The 17,307-nt window shown below is 54.6% G+C and overlaps 6 protein-coding genes across 6 annotated transcripts; 3 read left to right on the top strand and 3 right to left on the bottom strand.

Annotated features, from left to right (window-relative positions):
- Window positions 1-112: 112 nt before the first annotated feature.
- On the bottom strand, window positions 113-1,853 carry H310_01721 (hypothetical protein; the record flags this gene model as incomplete). Its single annotated transcript, XM_008864932.1, has 6 exons — window positions 113-544; window positions 604-707; window positions 752-866; window positions 918-983; window positions 1,024-1,611; window positions 1,794-1,853. 6 exons carry the CDS (start codon window positions 1,851-1,853, stop codon window positions 113-115), a joined length of 1,365 nt encoding a protein of 454 aa, XP_008863154.1.
- A 327-nt stretch (window positions 1,854-2,180) lies between these two features.
- On the top strand, window positions 2,181-4,634 carry H310_01720 (hypothetical protein). Its single transcript, XM_008864931.1, has 7 exons — window positions 2,181-2,235; window positions 2,298-2,688; window positions 2,745-2,902; window positions 2,959-3,667; window positions 3,709-4,062; window positions 4,122-4,234; window positions 4,281-4,634. The coding sequence occupies exons 1-7, from the start codon at window positions 2,191-2,193 to the stop codon at window positions 4,563-4,565; spliced, it is 2,055 nt and encodes a 684-aa protein (XP_008863153.1). The 5' UTR covers window positions 2,181-2,190; the 3' UTR covers window positions 4,566-4,634.
- Window positions 4,184-6,396, bottom strand: H310_01719 (hypothetical protein). Its single transcript, XM_008864930.1, has 5 exons — window positions 5,624-6,396; window positions 5,429-5,571; window positions 5,131-5,364; window positions 4,890-5,083; window positions 4,184-4,837 (listed from the first exon to the last, which is right to left on the bottom strand). Exons 1-5 carry the CDS (start codon window positions 6,260-6,262, stop codon window positions 4,641-4,643), a joined length of 1,407 nt encoding a protein of 468 aa, XP_008863152.1. The 5' UTR covers window positions 6,263-6,396; the 3' UTR covers window positions 4,184-4,640.
- Window positions 6,397-6,675: 279 nt separating this feature from the next.
- H310_01718 (hypothetical protein) lies at window positions 6,676-12,722 on the top strand (the record flags this gene model as incomplete). The annotated part of the gene is made up of 24 exons (XM_008864929.1): window positions 6,676-6,791; window positions 6,848-7,088; window positions 7,138-7,266; window positions 7,313-7,588; window positions 7,634-7,748; window positions 7,800-7,992; window positions 8,757-8,806; window positions 8,850-9,051; window positions 9,111-9,366; window positions 9,438-9,632; window positions 9,682-9,850; window positions 9,906-10,020; window positions 10,067-10,403; window positions 10,463-10,603; window positions 10,659-10,770; window positions 10,835-11,145; window positions 11,198-11,350; window positions 11,401-11,541; window positions 11,584-11,643; window positions 11,702-11,781; window positions 11,826-12,029; window positions 12,082-12,475; window positions 12,534-12,605; window positions 12,660-12,722. The coding sequence occupies 24 exons, from the start codon at window positions 6,676-6,678 to the stop codon at window positions 12,720-12,722; spliced, it is 4,125 nt and encodes a 1,374-aa protein (XP_008863151.1).
- A 106-nt stretch (window positions 12,723-12,828) lies between these two features.
- Window positions 12,829-14,698, bottom strand: H310_01717 (hypothetical protein). The gene is made up of 8 exons (XM_008864928.1): window positions 14,319-14,698; window positions 14,213-14,273; window positions 13,977-14,168; window positions 13,659-13,933; window positions 13,459-13,608; window positions 13,302-13,408; window positions 13,005-13,243; window positions 12,829-12,957 (listed from the first exon to the last, which is right to left on the bottom strand). The coding sequence occupies exons 1-8, from the start codon at window positions 14,684-14,686 to the stop codon at window positions 12,865-12,867; spliced, it is 1,485 nt and encodes a 494-aa protein (XP_008863150.1). The 5' UTR covers window positions 14,687-14,698; the 3' UTR covers window positions 12,829-12,864.
- A 104-nt stretch (window positions 14,699-14,802) lies between these two features.
- Window positions 14,803-17,270, top strand: H310_01716 (hypothetical protein; the record flags this gene model as incomplete). The annotated part of the gene is made up of 12 exons (XM_008864927.1): window positions 14,803-14,933; window positions 14,987-15,263; window positions 15,321-15,712; window positions 15,770-15,916; window positions 15,961-16,099; window positions 16,189-16,304; window positions 16,361-16,447; window positions 16,492-16,651; window positions 16,700-16,780; window positions 16,834-16,942; window positions 17,007-17,101; window positions 17,142-17,270. The coding sequence occupies 12 exons, from the start codon at window positions 14,803-14,805 to the stop codon at window positions 17,268-17,270; spliced, it is 1,863 nt and encodes a 620-aa protein (XP_008863149.1).
- Window positions 17,271-17,307: the final 37 nt, after the last annotated feature.

Here is a 17,307-nt window from a genome sequence, read left to right as displayed (position 1 = left end):
TCCGCGCCTGGAAAGACAAAACCGACACGTGCACCGAGATAAAAATACATCCGACGAAATCAATCCCACAGCGGGCGATGGTTTCAACTCTCTACTACACTCGACGGCGGCGCTACTTGTGGGGAATGTGGTTGGGGGCGTCGGCGAAATACGTCTGAAGGATGTATGCCCGCGACAGGAGCGGCTCAATGTCGTGCTCGCCCCACTCGTTTGTGGGCAGCTTTTGCAAAAACAGGACGAGGTCTTGAAACGGCATGTCCTTGAGGGCATCGCCAAACGTCATGAGAATCGCGGCGCACACGTACACGTGGAAGCTCTCAAACCCGTTGTCTTCGCACAGATATGTGTCCCAAAGCCGAATGATCGCGTTGAGCGGGCATTCGCGCATGAGGAGGCAGTTCATCCACCGGAACGCAAACTGGACAAACTGCACTTGCTCCGTCTCGACGATGTGTCCATGCAAATCGGCGTCGCAACGCCGCACGAGATCTTCCATCCGCTGCACCATGCGCTGCAGGCCTGGCTGCGAAAATGTGTAATGGTCCTGCGCATGTCGTCAACGCCACAAATGACCGATGGCATCCTCGGGAAGGGGCGCCGAACCTGGATATCGTCCAAGAGCTTGGTGAGGCACCAGTAGCTGTCTGCTTCGATTTCCTGTACAATGTCGTCCGAAATCTGCGTCATGTCGCATCGCTCTGGGTCCTCTGCACGACGCATGAGCCCGCGACACCGCAAGGTGGCATGTTACCCGAAAAGGACGACAGAAAGACAGTCACGAACGGCGTCAGCAGGTCGTTGATGCCTTGGACGTAGCCGCTGGCGGGATGGCGAATTGCCCAAATGTACAGCGCTCGCTCCATGCACTACATGGCCGCGGCACCCTTGAGCACTCTCGACAACGCTTCCGATCGCACCTTTTGAATGACAGGGTTTTGGAACAGCGGGACGTCCGGATTCGTTCGAGGTATGTCGATCAGGATCTGCATGACGTTAGATCGACCAGAGATCGGCGCGCTGTACCTGATGCAGGGTTTCTTGCTCCTTCACTCCGCGGTCCGTGTCGGGAATGTAGTAGTATTGGTTCAACAAATTGCGGTATTCACTGCGCTTTCGAGTTAGCATGGCGTCCCGGCGGTCGTTGTGGGCCGGCACGTAGCTCAGGAGCAACTTCCACACGAGCGGTCGAAATTCCACTGGCACCCCGCCCCAGCTCAATTCGCGTAGACGTTCCAAGTCGACCGAATCCTTGTCACTCTTCAGCAAGGCTGCAAACTGCTCTGACCTCAAGTTGCCAGCAGCATTGCGGGACCCCGGCACCGTCGTCGTATCATTCAGGGACGTTGAGCTTGTATGGTTGGTGTCATTTGGATTGAGATTCTTCACAACTGGCGGGGGAGCCGCCCACACTGGAGGCAGCTGCGCGCCACAGAACGACGCTTGTTTCACTGAACCAGGAAACATCGGCGGATTCGATGACGCCTTCTTGCGGCCAAAGAACCCAGTCGTCGCAGATTGCAGGATGTTGCTTGACTTTTCTTTCTTGCTGCTGCTACTGCTTCCCAGTTTGTTCAACGCATTCTTGAACACGCTGGACTTTGGGCTTGCTTCCTACACGATCTCGTGACGCATATTCACCCCGAATGGAATGGGTATCGAAGAACACGAAGCTGTTGCCATGAGTCTCGACAATTGCACAAGAAAAAAGATCGGATCTCGAGAGAGTCGTGGATATGCGCTCGACATCCACACATGGCAACAGCTCGGGATGCATCCATGCAGGCTGGACGTACTGGGGCTATGGGTGTGACAGAAGCTTCGGCATTCGCGGCACCAGACCCTTCGTTCTCCATGGGCGGAAGTGCACTGACTCGCGCGAATGCGACCTGGGGCGCTGTATTGGGGTTCGGACAATTTTTTTCCTGTGTGAATAAATAGAGCTCAACATTCACCTCGTTTTACGAACTGTACTCTGCTCTTCTTTTCCATGTAAAATAGAACACATCATGCTACGTCCTTAAACCAAGGGTGTACCAACGCAATTCTGAAGGTGTAAAGCTAAAAATGTGCGTGTCGCCGTACACGGAGGTAAAATTAGACTACGGATACGAAAGCATTCCGGATAACATAATTTCGGATACCTGATGTTTAACCGGATCGGTCCACTGCAGGGATTTCCCCTGGAATTGCATGAACCAACAGTTTGACGCGATTGTCATGTCGGACCAGGACCAGGTACACATGCGCGACCCAATCTGCGGCGGGACCTCTCAGTGCGATGGAACATCTGCATGTAGATGGAGCTTCTTCCCCGCCACCACGCGGACTTTCGTCGCAAGGAATACTGGGACGAGTTCTTTACCAAGCGACAAGAGAAGGCATTCGAATGGTATGGCGAGTACTCGACGCTCCGCCCAGCGCTGCACAAGATCGTGAAGCCCAGAGATCGCGTTTTGGTTGTGGGTTGCGGGAACTCGGACTTGAGCCCTGACTGGGCCAACGACGGGTACCTCCATGTGACGTCGATGGATTTTAGTGCGCTCGTGATCGACGAGATGAAGCACAAGCATCCGTCGATGAAATGGGACGTGATGGACATGACACAGATGTCATACGCCGATGCTTCTTTTGACTGTGTCATGGACAAGGGAGCTTTGGATGCCCTCATGGCAACTGACGACACGCCAGGTACCCACCGCCCACTTTCTCGACTACCCGCGCATACCTATCAATTCTCTCGATAGTCCTCGCGGATGCAGTGAAGATGTTCCGCGAAATCGATCGCGTTCTAGCGCCTGGTGGATCGTACATTTGTGTAACCATGGCGCAAGACTTTATTCTCGAACACCTCTTGACTGCGTTCACGGACCTCCTGCCGACTTACAAGATCTCAGCTCAAGAAGTAAAGTCCTTAGAAAGTGTTCCTCGCGGCTTTCATTCTGACGTATCGCTTCCCAGGTTCCGCGCTCGAAAGCATCGCCGTTTGTGCCGTTTTTTGTCGTGTGCACAAAGGCATCGTCGGACAAGCGGGCGATGGTCCAGTACAACGGCAAAGTCTACCTCGACGAGTCGGGCCTGTTGCGAAAGCAATGGCTTCAGCACGAGATTGAGGCAACTCAGTGGTACATCATGTCCCAGAACGAACTCAAAAAGATCCAAGTGGGTCGACAGCGCGTGATAGAGCTCATGACGTCGTCGACATCGGCCGCCATCAACACGACCCCTCGGTATACGATCCGCCTCGTCGATGTCCAACTGCGCGGTCCGAACGGCGCATGCGGGGTGTTTCTCGTGCCGCAAGGCCGTGAGCACGAGTTCCTCTTTGCCACCGAGGAAGGCGCGATGGAACTGGCGTCGGGTGCCGGATTCAGCCGCTTCCTCATCGTGAGCCTCGGCCGCGCGCACTCGTTTGCGAGCTTGGAGGCTGTACAGCTGGAGCTGAATCCCAAGATGCTCGAACTGAGCCCCGACAGCCTCGCGAAAGGCGAAAAAATCCCATACATGACGGTGCAGGAAGGCCTGGGCGAGCGCCATGTCGTCGCACATGGCACCACCGACCTCAGCGGCGACTACTTCGTCGAAGAAGTCGACATGCATCGACGGCTCGTGTTTCTCAGCAACAACAACACAATTCAGAGCGAGATCAAGCTGCTGCCTCCGTTGACAGGTGCTTGCATCGTCCCGTGAGTTCACTGAACGATGGTGTAGCAAAACAGCTCAAGGACAAAGCGAAAAAGAACAAAAAGAAGAACAAGGTGTCGTCGACGGCGCGACTTCGCTTCGACCCGACATTTCTCGCGTTTGAATACCACAAGAGCATGGTGTCGATCTTGCACTATTCGTTGGCGCTGACGTCGGCAAGTGACCACAAGAGCCTGCTCATTGGACTCGGTGGCGGCTGCCTCGCCAGCTACATCCAAGCCACGATGCCCAACGTCACCCTCACAGCATGCGAGCTCGATCCGTCCGTCGTTGGCTTGGCCAAGGACTTTTTTGGCTTCCAGACCAACAACAAACTTGGCGTGATCGTGCAAGACGGCGTCGTGTGTCTCCGAAACGCGGGTACGTCCATGGGGTTTACATCGTCCTGGTCGTCCATCGATTGAAGTGGGTTCATCCAGCGCCCGGATCGTTCGACTCGATTCTTGTCGACGTCGACGCCAAGTCGAAAGAAGAAAAAGCGGTTGGCCTGGCAGCCCCCCCTTTGGACTTCATTTCGGATGCTACCCTGGCCGTAAGGAATGCCGACCGTACACACTCCGATTCAACTCTGTCTATAGTCCGTCCACGCAGCGCTCAGCGAGAACGGCATGTTCCTTGTCAATGTGGCTTGCCGGTCGTCCGAAAAGTACAAGTCGATTGTAGCAAGCCTCCGCCGTCTCTTTGGGTCGAACGAGTGCGTGGTCGAGTTGAAGGCGTCCGAGCAAGACGTGAACCGCATCGTGTGCGCCGTCAAAGGTCCGATCGATTTGGTGACTTGGCGAAAAGCCCAAGTGCCATCGGCCCCTGGCTTCACCGACGACGAAGTGGCCGATTTGATCGGGCTTATGGACATTGCGGAATAAGTCGACACAATGTATTCACGCGACTGTCGACTCCCGCACGCATCGTGTATTCAATGGGCAGTCGGATTCTTAGCACTAGACCGCGAGCAAGAAGTTGGAATTGCTTGACTTGGTGCCATCCAAGCATCGCTGGAGGACGACTCCAATCGCGAGCGTGACGGAGCACAGCACCATCGTGGTCGTGTTGATCAGGAGCTCGTTGCCGACGATGTAGACCCCCACAAGAAACGGGACGACCATCGCCATGGTCAACCGGCCATCCGACAGTCCAACTAGAAAACAGATTTCAACGGCGCGCGTTCTGCTCAAAAGCAATCGACTTGCCTTTGAAAGGACGGTCGATTTCGGGATGCGTGTAGCGGAGACGGACGGCGGCGCCGATTTCGACGACGCTCGAGAGGGCCGAACAAAAGTTATCCACGCCCAAGATCGTGTCAAAGTCGAACAAACACATGAACACGATGATCGCGAACGATAAAAAGATCGATCGCCGTGGGGTCCCCGTGTTGGAATCGCGTCTACACCCAACACTGTGTCACACGAAATCGCCATCGACAGGTCGTACACTGAAAAACACGATGGCGCGAGGCCCGAGTCGGCCATGCCTGCCAGTTGAAACCCGTCCTTCGTCATCTCGGCCATGTAAAGGCCCAAATTCCCAAACAAGTTGGAAACGACGACCCAGCCGCAGAGCCACATGCCGCCTACGCCCAGCGCAATCGACGTATACGAGCCATCCACCCACGTCGTATAGTCTGGTTTGTTTACGCCCGTGATGGCCACGAATGGAATAAGGTACCTAAAGACACAACACACACGCCCATGATGCAGCTGACTGCGTTCTCGTTGCACAGTGGGTTTACGTGAGCGCGATCAGGACCACCGTGAGCACCATCGCACGGGGATATGTTCGCTTCGGGTCGGCGATCTCACCGGCATACGCCCCCGCCGCGTCAAACCCGCTGTAGTTCCAGTACAAGACGCTGATCAAGTTGACCCAATTTCGCTACGATGATGCTCCGTCAGGTTGCACGAGTTGGATCGGCGGGTGAACTTACGTCGTCGCTGACGACGAGCCAATTGGACGGATTCACCTGAGGAATTGCAACGACTACCATGACCAGAAACGGCATTGCCACGATGATAGCCAGCACCAACATGGTGCGACCGACGATCTTGATACTGAACAGGGTGGGCAGCATGAAGAGGATGGCAATCCCGACGCGCGCGGCAAACCTGACCCCAAATGCAGTGTTGGCGCTGCTGTACTCGTCGCTGCCCAAAATACCGCCAGACGTGATCGAGAAGATCGAGTCCACGATCAAGCACGGATAGATGGCGTTGTCGATAACCCCACCAACCCACGACCAGTACCCAACGTGAAAACCCATGGGGCGGCCAAATGCGAGCCCCACCCACGTGCAAAAGCTGCTATCGGTGGGGAACGCACTGAAGAGTTCTGCGAAGAGGAGAGCCGTGGGCAGACACCATACCCACGGGAAAATGCTGACGGCAAGGATCCCAACGAGCGGACCGCACGACGAAATGATCGGTTCACTTCCCCACGGACCGCCGCTCACGTTAAAGTACGTGATCATGGCCACGGGCAGCACTCCCAGCTGCCGACGGCCAATCGACGGCTTGCGCGGCCGTTTCAAGATGGGCTCGCGTTCACGAGACGTTGCAGTGTCGGCCATGGACGACGTCAGTGGGGTTGCGCTTACGTGTGGCGGTGGGACGACAGGCCTAGCTCGTGTACTGACACAGCAAGTCGACGGCCGCAGCGAGCTCGACAGCGCACCAAGATCAACGTGGTATCCACCCCCGCGCCGTAACCAGACTGGTCGAAGTTTTGCCTCAACTTCGACATCGGAAGTCGAAGGACGGCAATTTTCGAAGTTTTTAGGGGGGAATTTTATACCATTTCATCATTTGACTTGAACTGAGTATTTAATTGATTATTATTTTACAAAATCGCCGCGAGCATCACTCTGGGAACATTGAAGCCCAACTGAACGTTCTGGCGGACGAAGCTCGATCGCAGGTGCGCCGCCGGGACTGCCGAGGAAGATGCATGCTTCCTCAACCTTGTTATTGTAGAAACCACAGAATGACAGGCGAAGTGTTCGTCATCACCGGCTGGCTGATCGTCCCGGCGATTGCCACGGCATTGCTCCTTCCGTTCTTTTACGTGTTTGCCACTTGGGACCACGAGACGTTTCGACAGTACGACGAGCGAGCGATGCATGCATCGCATGCATTTCATCGCCGTCCTCCATTAGATACCCTTTGCTGCCTGGTCCATTGGACTGGGGCTCGAAAGAGTTTCTGTTCCGGTGCTGGCTGTCCAAGTTCGTTCGGATGGGATGGACGTCGAGAGATCGGCTCCTCGCCGCCTGTCCTCGCATTGTGCTCCAGACCAAGTTCACCATTCTCGACGCCGAAATTGCCAACGTCAAGGCGTCCGTCGGTACGACGTCGACTTCTGACACCATCAAGACGGTCCCGTTGCTCTTTCCACAGGTACATGCATGGTCGGGATTATTCTCGATGCGCTCACCAGGCTCTCTAGGTCATATGCGGGTACTTGCTCGTGCAGCTGCTGGGGAACTCGAACTTTCCATGTCCTGTTGGCAACCTCACGTGGAAGCGACTCCACATCACCCAGCTCCGCCAAATGAGCGTCGATGAAGAACTGAATGTAACTAAACAACGCAAGTGACCGGTTCTCATTGCGATCGATGCAGTGTTTGATGGTCCTCATCGGCAAGAAGCTCACGAGCGAAGGAATCGAGTTCACCGTCCAAACTGATTTGTTCGACGATGTGGGGGTCGTGTGGCAGTCATCGTTCTACTTCGTCGTGCCCCATAAAGTACCAGCCTCGTCCGCCATTCCTCTCGCTCGGCCATCCAATCCCGTTGATGCCAACGTAATGCACTCGACAAAAGACGGTGGCGATGCGAAACAAGCATCGACGATTCGGCTCTCGTGCTCCCACGAGCGCTTGGCGCAGTTTGATCTCGTACGTGATGACATCTTGCAGTCGTGATGTGCAATCCTTGACTAGGGAGGAGCGGTGGACATTGAGAACCTAACGTCGAAGGGATGGTGGGCTCCACCCGTTCCACGGCTGACCCCCCTGTGGCTCCTTTCCGCCGCCTCGACGGCCATCGAAAGACATGGTACTACGACACAGCTGCACGTTCATGAACCAGCCGTCATCTGTTTTACAGGGCTCGAAATCGCGTACCCCATCGTGTGTCATGCAGAGGCCCGTGAATCGACCCAGGAAGTGTCCCCTACCGCGGATTTGAATTGCGACGTGGCAGCAAAGTCCGAGGACGGGTCCACCAAGCTGATATCTTTTAATGTGTCGACCTCGGGCCGCCCTGACCCCCTCGTCTTTGGGTACCTGCGGTCTGTCGGGTGGAAGTTTGTCGACAACGACGGCGTCGGCGATCGGTCATCATGATCGACACAGGATGGGACGAGTATCCCATACACAAATGCAATATGTATTCAGTGGGAAAAGTCCCTATTAATGTGGTTGGGAAACCGGCGTTCCCGTCGTCCGTTGCCCAGTCGAATGTGGAACTGTCCAAGGAATTTCCCCTCTGGGAAGGATGTTCTTGGCAGCCATCGCACCATGAAGCGATCTCGTGTCGCACCACGCGCGAGCCGCCGAACATGTACATGTCACCGGTTAGCTACATTGCACCCACGTACGACATGTGGTGGCTGTGGAGACATCTACATCTGGATGAAGGGGATCGGGCGATCCTCTTGAAAGAGTTCAAGGGCATTGCAGAGTTGATTTGGGAAATGTCCCCGTGTCTCATCGTTTTTTCTGGACGATGTCGACCATATTGAACTCAAGATATCGATTGAATCAAAATCCGGCTTCTCCCCGACCGACTCTCTGACGCGTCGGTGGGCCGCGAAAGATCGCAGACGAGACACGTCCATCTCACGCCGAGAAGGGCTCCAAGGACGCGGATCACACCGCTTACAAGCAAGCACAATGCAGTCTGGCATCGCAGCATCATCTGTTGTCCCCAGGCCTGGAAACGTTCAAGAAGATCGAGACCTGGAAAGATCGGAATCCGCTGCGGAAGGCTCGTATGCCATGGTGACGAGTCCATCCGCGAGCAATCTACGCGTGAGACCGCCATCACGTGGATTTACGTCAGGAGGGTCAAACCAACGGACAACACGATCACGTACGTGTCACTCAAGCGACGTTTGTTCCTGCATGAGCACTCAAGCATGGTGTTCCTATGCAGGTATTGGTTCGGACACTTCATCGTTCGGGCCTTCGAAAGAACGTGGGGGTGCCGGTCCTGTCGTGACCGAACTCCAGGATTGTATCGTGTTTTCTGGTCGTGGCATCGATTTATCCGAGAAAGGCGCCAACGTCAAGGAGAAACGTCATGCTCCATTTCACGAACTCAATGTACCAAGTGTTTCGATTCCAGAGACCCAACGGTTCGTAAAGTACATCGCTCTTGCTTCGAATCCCATCATGCTCATGCGGTGATGCACAGGTACACGTTTGCGATCGTGCTGAAAAATACATACCAAGTCAAGGACATGTTGCGCGAGCGATTCCCTGGAAAGCAAATGAAGGCAACGCGGCATCGCTTGGCCGATCAAGTGGCTGCCATGCATCTCAAGTGCCTCCGGCGGCTAGTCCAAGCGGGTCTCGGTGTTATCCTGCTCGACAACGACAACAGCATTCCCCACGAAAACCAAAAGTACAACCAAACCAACAACATTTGCGTGCTCATCGATCCGTACAAGGTATCAAAACTGGCGTTGAAATCAAAGGGGAGCTCGGACTGAATCCTGACTTTGCGAGACTGTCTATATAGGACAGCGACTTGTTGCTACAAGAATTCAAACGCGAAAAGGACGAACTCGCGATCAAGCGCGGGCAGGCTAACGCTCGATTGGGTATGGAAACGGTCGAGAGCGTCAAGAATATTTGCTTCTCGCCTGCATTGGAGCTGCAGTTGACGCACAACATCATTCACAACGCGTTTCGCGACTACGACAAGGACGACTGGGTATTGCTACCATCATCGTCGTCAGGTCGACTCAACGACCTGTTTTCAGTCCATCGAGCATCAGCAAGAACTCACATGCTGGGACGTCGTCGACGTGTGCTTCCCTCTTCACGACCGCGTCTTCAACAACTCGTTTTTTGCCGAGTATCGCAAGAAAACGTTCGAGTTTCGCGTTAGCAAGGCGACTGCAGGCAACTCCGAGCGATGGGCCATCGAGGGTACGTATAAACGCAGAGTGTCTTTTGACGTGGTCTCACCGTTCGAATGGCGTAGAATTGCGTCTGCACTTTGGCGAGCGCGTGGCGTTCTTGTTTGCGTTCATGCACATTTACAGCAAAATGCTGGGTCCACTCATGGTCGTGTGCGTGCTCTATTACTTGGGTTTTCGGTACGTCAGCAGTCGGTCGAGTCACGTCGGTGGCTCACTCGAGTAGATTCGTGTCGGGATACGTGTGGAACTACTACTTGCTTGGTCTGGCCGTGCTCGGATTCGGCGTGGTGAGTCTGTGGGCTCCGGCGATGCTGCTCGTGTGGGAGCGCGAGACGCGGACGTTGACAGAGAAATGGAACTTGGTCAATTACAAAGACACGGTGTTCGAACGCAACGACGAAAACCCGAAATTTGAATACGTCTGGGTCAAAAACGAAATCACGCACGAAATGGAAAAACAGATCAAGAAGTCCAAGAAACGCCTCATCCGGGTCACCATGCTGTTCTTCGTCGCGCTCAGCTCCATCATCCAGTGCATCGTGCTGATGCCGTTCCTCCAGGTGAGTTGGATCACCCTCTCGGAGAAGAGACATGTCCACTCACGGCAGATATGCTGTAGTGGTACGTGTGGTCGAAACTCGCCCCGACGTGCGACAGCCAGCAGTGCGCCGCGAAACAGAACTGTCACCAGTTTATCAACTGCTTTACGTCGCCCACTTCAACGGTTGGCACGGATCGGTGGGCGTACATTCTGTGCCAGGTCTGTTGAACGACCGCATGTGAGATCGCTGGAAACGAATGGACCTTGGAACTAGGGCGTGATCTTGGGCTTGCTCATTGACACGGTGTTCTACGAGCTCTTCAACTGGTTCTCGTCCAAGTTTGTGTTGTGGGAAAACATTCGGAAGAAGTCCGAGTTTGAAAACCGTACGATACCTGCGTCGCTACCCTGGGTCGTCTTTTTATTTCATGGGGGGTATTTCTGTGGCAGGGTTGATCCATCGCAAGTTTGTCTTTGTCTGGAGCAACTGGTTTTTTTGGTTTCTCGCGCTCGCGTTCTTATACCTTCCATACGGCGACAAAGTGAATGACGTGTATGCGTATTTAAAGCTGGATTGGGCGATTGCGTACCAATGGAACCCAACGCTGCTGACGCTGGACACGCTCTTCGTCACGCCACTCGTGGTCACGCAACTCCTGAACATGGTGCTGGAAACATGGCTGCCCTATGTGATCCGCATCATCAAGGGAAAGCCCATGTCGTGCCGGAACTGGACTTCATCGTGGTTTTCGAGTCTTGATGTACGTATCCTGAAATAACCCGTCCCATTCCACCAACACAGTCATGTGGTAGTGCAACAAGCAGCGCAAGGCCCGGAAACGCAAACACCGCATGGAGACAAACATGGCAGCGCACAAACTCGCCGACGAAGTGTCCCGCACGACGCGGTTCTTTGTGCCCGTCTTGGGCTATTCGGACGACTCGAACGAGTATACAGCGTATCAAGTAGGTCTTGGAAGTCGTTTCAAGCGGGTGGCCTACCCTCCCTTCCCTAGATTTTGGCTGAATCGAAGCTTCCCGTTTTCGACACGAGCTCCGATTACTTGGACGCTTGTATCCAATTTTCATACATCCTCATGTTTACAGTCGTTTGGCCACTCCTTCCATTCCCTGCCTTTTGCAACAACGTGCTCGAGGTAGTCCACACGCACGGCACTTGTCTGACGGATTCCTTCTAGGTGCGAGGAGATGCGTTTCGATTGCTGTTTGGACATCGCCGCCCCATGCCCCGCCGCGATGTATGTGGTCCACTTACAGGTGTCTTCCCAGGGTGCTTGACGTTGAAAATGGCTGTAGGTGTCGATTGGGGAGTGGGCAACAGTGCTCCATTACGCCAACGTGATGGCCATCACGATTGTGTCGATTTTACTCGTCATGTACGTTAAGTCTGTCTGAGAACTCGATGCCTGAGCCAACGCAGGTATCATTTCGGAGCGTATGTGAGCTTGAGCGACGACAACCACTGCGATTTCACCTTTGACAATGCGTCGATGGTGCCGTTCCAAAGCATTGAAGTCGGCCTCGCTCGATCGAGTGCCAACTGCAGGGGCATGCTTGAGAAGTCATGGTTCAAGCACCAAGTGCTCATTTTCATTGCGTTGGAGCATATTGGGTTTGGACTCCGGTGTGTCTCTCATTCTCGTAGGTTTTCTATTGTATCTTTACGATGTTCGAAGGTACTTGGTGCTGCAACTGGACAAAACCCCCGCGGCGATCTCGAACCCATCGTATTTGCGATTGAAGCAAATTCGGGAGCTCACGTCGCAGCGGACGGCCAACTCGACCGTGTTCAACTACATCAGCGAGCTCCGTTGTGTGTACGACAAGTACGACTTGGACCACACCGACCACCTTCACGAACATGCGCTCGTCCGATTTTTGGCCGAATGGATGTCCAAGGAGCCGGCGGAGCTCGAGAAGCGATCGGGGCTGATCTTCCGCTACATGGACAAGAACAAAGTGGGCAAAGTCCCGTTTTCCACGTGCTGCTTGATGCTTCAACATGCGCATCACGACCGGTTCTTTTCCGCACTCTTGGGGATATACGACCACCTGGATGACTTTCGCAACGTGCGTCGCTCTGATTTCACCTGCCACTGCACATTTCATCCATGTTTCTTTGGAATAGCAAGAAATTCGGTTGAATGATGACCCGATGAAGATCCGCCGAGTACTTCGGGCCCAGTCCATGGAAAGCCAAGTACGTTCGCTCTCTTGAAAAAAAAACTCAACAGGACCGTGGGGTGGCATGTAGGAAACCCAACGCACATCGCACGGCGATATCCTGACAACTCCAACTGCTCTTTCCAGCCTCTAGTGTGGGCCTCAAGTCCATGGTTGAATATTTGACGAATGCGTGAGTACCTGTGTTGGTGTTGCCATGCAGTCCTTCATGCTACAACTATTCGACAAACACGTCAAAGGGCGTCCACTCAAGTACGGTGTCGTCGATTTCTGTATTATTCCAGGGCAAGGGAAAAATCAAACGGAGCGAACGCGGCCTTGAATGCTTGGGCCATCTTTTCTTCTTGGTCTTTTGGCACGACGCAATACTAGCCGTCCATTAGCCATGGCATCTTCAACCGGGTGCCAAACGTACCTTCCAATTGCCCCGACGCGGCACTTTCAGCAACGCCGCGACTGCATCTCGACCAAACTGCATGTAGTGCTTGCCTTTCACAGCATGCAGCAGACGTTGAGGAGATGCGGTCTCGTCCGCGCCAGGGCATTCCACAAGCAAGTACTCGGGTTCTTCAATCTCGGCTTCGTCTGCCAGGTGAGAAAAATTCACGTTGTACTTTTTGCCTTCTTCGTGAAAAGCGTCGACCACGGACGGAGCTAGCCCCGCGAGTGAGTGAGAAATGGGCAGCCAGCTCATCGAGGGAACGCGGCATACCGAGGGCAGCGGGAACCGGAATCACTTGCAAGTGGCCATGGGCTGCACCCATAGTTGTCACGTTGCGATCCAGCACGATCATGGCTTTGCCTTGGGAAGCGTAAAATCTGCACCAGTCCTTGAGAACGATCGCTCAATGCAACCAGAATTCACATACGCCTTGAGCGCGGCTTTGAATTGATTCACCTCGGCGCGTGCAGCTGCACTAATGGATAGCATCGAGGCCGTGTGTTGAATAGGCACGATAAGCGCATGGTCTGGGACGATGGGGCCCTTTGGAATGGCCAAATACGCCTCGTTCCCAATGCTACCAACGCGCCACGTCGATGGAGACGTTTCCAACACCAACGCCAGTACCTGACAATTAGATGCATCTCAACCGTTGGAGTCGACAAACAGAACCAGCACTCTTGGCGATTGGGAAGGCGTGCGTGTTGTGTGTGGTCGTAGAAGGAGTGCTTGGTAGCGTGCTGCCCGCTCTGCTGCATCAACTCGTGCGCCTTTTCAGCCGACAAGCCAGATCGCTTTCGTGGTTGGAAGGCAATGTTGTTCTGCAGCGGCCGCTTGGTCGCGCCGTATGGACTTTGCGTCGTGCCAGCCGGGATGTCCACCGCACTTCCTGGAGCCAAAACCTACACCAAGTATGAAACAACTATCATTGTAGGATGCCGCTACGTCGAGGTTCAGAGCATGCATCCACTTTTTGTCCTTGTCGGGAGAAGCCCCCACTTGACCGAGTCCGATGAATCGAGTGACGTGCCGCGTGGCGCCGTGGCTTGTGACGTACGGCAGGCGCTGGTAGAACAATCCATGCGTTGCTGCAATGTGATAGCGAGGGACAGCGATTTCCGCGGCTTCCGCAACACTCTAACAGCTATTGAGACCCATGGGCATGCGTGTGTGCGACTCACTTGGAGGCCAACGTGTTGGAGTGGCGGTGGCACTTGCTCCAGAGACACTAACCGTTCAAATCTGTCGCAACGAAGTTAGATCTTGCGTCGAACGGCAGCTGAGTACCCTTGAGGATAGTCGGTGGAGATCAAAATATCAATGGGCTGAGCAGTCAGGGCACTGCGAAAGCTGTGGACAGCCGAGGGGTCGGCCAGAAACGCCACGTGCAAACCAGAGATCATGACAACGCTGTTTTCTGACACAACATGCAGGTTGGTTGAGGTCCATTTTGGCTGATCGTCGGTGTCGGTGATTGTTCCCAATACGTAGACAGGCAGCGGCCACGCAGGAATGGAGCTGACTGAGAGATCGCTGAATCCAGCACATAGCACCACGTCGAAGGGTCCATGAGTAGAAGCATGCAGCTTCTCTACTCGGGCGTGCAAAGCGTCCCAGTGGCTGCCGACGTCTCCACTCAGCAGCACCTTGACCATACCTTTCTCTGCCTCTTGGAAACTGCGGTCATCAGATATCCGGAAAAGTAGAAATATCCGGATACAAACGTGGAGAAAGGGCCGATCGCACACAGAGCGCACCAAAGACAAGCGGAATGGACGAGTTGCCGACGCGGCTTCGGGACACTACGGCGCTGTGCTGGGCTGCAGGTTCAGGCAACGTAGACATGCTTCGGCGGCTATTGCAGGAAGGCAGGGATGTGAACCTCGCAGACTACGATCGACGGTAAGGAAGCACAACTTGGATGAAGACACACACGTCGACAACGTCATGCACAGGACGCCATTGCACATTGCAGCGAGTGACGGCAATGCTGAGGCGGTGAAACTTTTGATTCAAGCAGGCGCGAATTGTCGTGCGAAAGATCGATGGGGTGTGACGCCGCTAGATTGTGCAAAGGATGCTGTCGTGGCGTCTTTGATGTCGACTCATATCCGGGCAATCCTTTTCGCCGACACGTCGACATCTCCATTTCGACGTTGCGGAAGTCACAACGATTCGTTCGACCCTACAAGACGCAAGAGCATGGAGGAGATCCAGCAGGTTTTTGCCGCGGTGAGCCTATGGACCATCCCGCCACGGTGACACCAAACGCTACACAATTCCACGTAGATTGCTGCTGGCGACACTGACGCGCTCAAACGCGCGTGGCTGGATGGCCTGTCGCTTAATGTTGTGGACAGTTTAGGTCGCACGGCGCTGCACGTCGCTGTCGAGAAAGAGCAAATGAATGCAATCGAACTCTTGCTGTCGGCTGGGGCGGCTGTCGACGTGGTGGATCATGAAGGCCGAACACCCATGTCGATTGCCGTCGAGATGAACGCGTCCAACGCACTTAGCCTCTTCCGTCGACACATCTTCACAGCTTCTCCATTGCAGACGGAGGCGCTGGCCACGTCCGACATCCCCCTTGCGTTTGCCGCCATCCAACACAACAACTTGCCTCGTCTTGAGCAGTTGGTGCCTCACCTTGTTCACCCTGACGTTCAAGACTACGACGCCAGGTACGCCGCCTCGGGCCTCCCGTGCGCTGCAACCGGTTGAATGCATGATTCCACTAGGTCGTTGTTGCACGTGGCTGCCAGCGAGGGCCACCTCGCGATCGTTCAGTTTCTCGTGGAGATTGGAGCCAACGTCAATTTGCTCGATCGATGGGGCAACTCACCCCTGTCGGAAGCCATGCATTTTGCGCACACTGCCGTGGCAACGTATGCCGTAGTCCCCCCTGCATCCGCTCACGCTTGCTTTGCAGGTTCCTTCGGGACCACCAAGCCACAGAGCACGGGCTCGGCATCGACGCAGACAATTTAGCAAAGGCCTCAAACCCGCACGGTTTGGAAGCGGGGATCCTCAACAAGGCGTTCGAGCACGTCTTGCGCTGTGTGTGTCGGGTACCGAACCCCATCTCTGTAGTCCATCCGGCCACATGGGCAACCACATTGCGCAGAGGGAATGGATTGTAATCGAAGACGTGATGTAGAAAAACAAGTGGCTAGTCGGTGAAGTTTTTGTCCCGATCACGGGCGAAGGCAATGGATGCGAGCTGGCCCTACACAACGTGTGGTGCCGTCCTGTTGGCATCTCAAACGACAGCACGTACGTAATTCCGCACAAAATGCTTTTTGTAGCTGTCGTATTTGGTCGTCGTGCAGGTTGTTCAAATCGTTGACGCAGTTTCGGAGAGCAAGAGGGATGATGCTGTTGGATCCAGGGCATGACCTGGCGGGACGCGTGTACAGGTGAGCCGTCTTGGCCGCTGGATGAGACTGAGCGACCCTACTAGTGGTCAGCAGCCAGAATGGATTGCGAGCTTGCACACAACGAGCCAAAGCAAATTCTTCTTTGTCCCGCATGCGCGAAAAGCCGGGCTGAAGGCCGTGGTGGCAGTCCCGATGGTCCACAATTTATCGGTCGTTGCCGTTCTCGCCTGGTATGCGACTGAGGTACCCACCCGTCCGTGATATCGAGGATCGTTGTGACTTGTGGAGTAGCCGCTCGTGGAAGACATGGACGAAGTGCACCGAATGCAGCGGCTTGTCAAGGCTGTGGTGCTGCTGTGTGTGTTGCGCCATGTACGTGAAAAGCTCTACTGCTGTGCATATGACCGCACTGTGGCATGCCCGAGAAGGAACCCACCGCCGCCATGTCTCGGTTTCAGTACTGCCAAGCGTTGGAGCAAGTGTGTACAGGCCACGGCGAGCTCACGGCCGTCGATACGGTATCGGCAGATGATGGTATTCTTGGATCATTTGCGTTGGGGATCGGGCGCCATGTTTCACTCTGTCATGACGTCACTAGCGGCGGTACATGACGTGCTACCGTTGGCCATTTCATGGCGCTTGTTCGACTACGCGATGAAGCTGTCGACGTCGATGAGCAGCGAGGACCACTTGGTGCGTCACTGCAGCTTTCCAATCTTAACCTTGAAACCAGGCCACGATTGACTTGCTTGGGGCGTTGGTGGCGCTGCTGAGGCGTGGGTTCTTTGACGACGCGTTGAATTCCACCGTGCTCGAGCTGAGCGAGACGCACGTGTCGACTGCGATTACCACCAAGGTATAGAAATTGTTTCGAGCTCTGTCCAACTGATCGACGTGAG

The sequence above is a fragment of the Aphanomyces invadans genome (genome assembly GCF_000520115.1).
Source record: "Aphanomyces invadans strain NJM9701 unplaced genomic scaffold supercont1.2, whole genome shotgun sequence".
Classification (NCBI taxonomy): domain Eukaryota; phylum Oomycota; class Saprolegniomycetes; order Saprolegniales; family Verrucalvaceae; genus Aphanomyces; species Aphanomyces invadans.
The sequence above is the reverse complement of the archived record's forward strand: the minus strand, read 5'-3'. Positions and strand labels throughout refer to the sequence as shown.

What these genes read in the sequence shown, in the direction of transcription:
- H310_01720 (XM_008864931.1), top strand. Translation starts at nt 2,191, where the DNA reads ATGAACCAACAGTTTGACGCGATTGTCATGTCGGACCAGGACCAG. An exon ending in TCATGTCGGACCAGGACCAG is followed by an intron (nt 2,236 to 2,297) that starts GTACACATGCGC and finishes ATCTGCATGTAG; the next exon opens with ATGGAGCTTCTTCCCCGCCA. An exon ending in GGCAACTGACGACACGCCAG is followed by an intron (nt 2,689 to 2,744) that starts GTACCCACCGCC and finishes TTCTCTCGATAG; the next exon opens with TCCTCGCGGATGCAGTGAAG.
- H310_01719 (XM_008864930.1), bottom strand. Translation starts at nt 6,262, where the DNA reads ATGGCCGACACTGCAACGTCTCGTGAACGCGAGCCCATCTTGAAACGG. An exon ending in GGCTCGTCGTCAGCGACGAC is followed by an intron (nt 5,572 to 5,623) that starts GTAAGTTCACCC and finishes GCATCATCGTAG; the next exon opens with CGAAATTGGGTCAACTTGAT. An exon ending in AATCGACCGTCCTTTCAAAG is followed by an intron (nt 4,838 to 4,889) that starts GCAAGTCGATTG and finishes TCTGTTTTCTAG; the next exon opens with TTGGACTGTCGGATGGCCGG.
- H310_01717 (XM_008864928.1), bottom strand. Translation starts at nt 14,686, where the DNA reads ATGGTCAAGGTGCTGCTGAGTGGAGACGTCGGCAGCCACTGGGACGCT. An exon ending in TCCACCGACTATCCTCAAGG is followed by an intron (nt 14,274 to 14,318) that starts GTACTCAGCTGC and finishes TCGTTGCGACAG; the next exon opens with ATTTGAACGGTTAGTGTCTC. An exon ending in CGCGTCGGGGCAATTGGAAG is followed by an intron (nt 12,958 to 13,004) that starts GTACGTTTGGCA and finishes ATGGACGGCTAG; the next exon opens with TATTGCGTCGTGCCAAAAGA.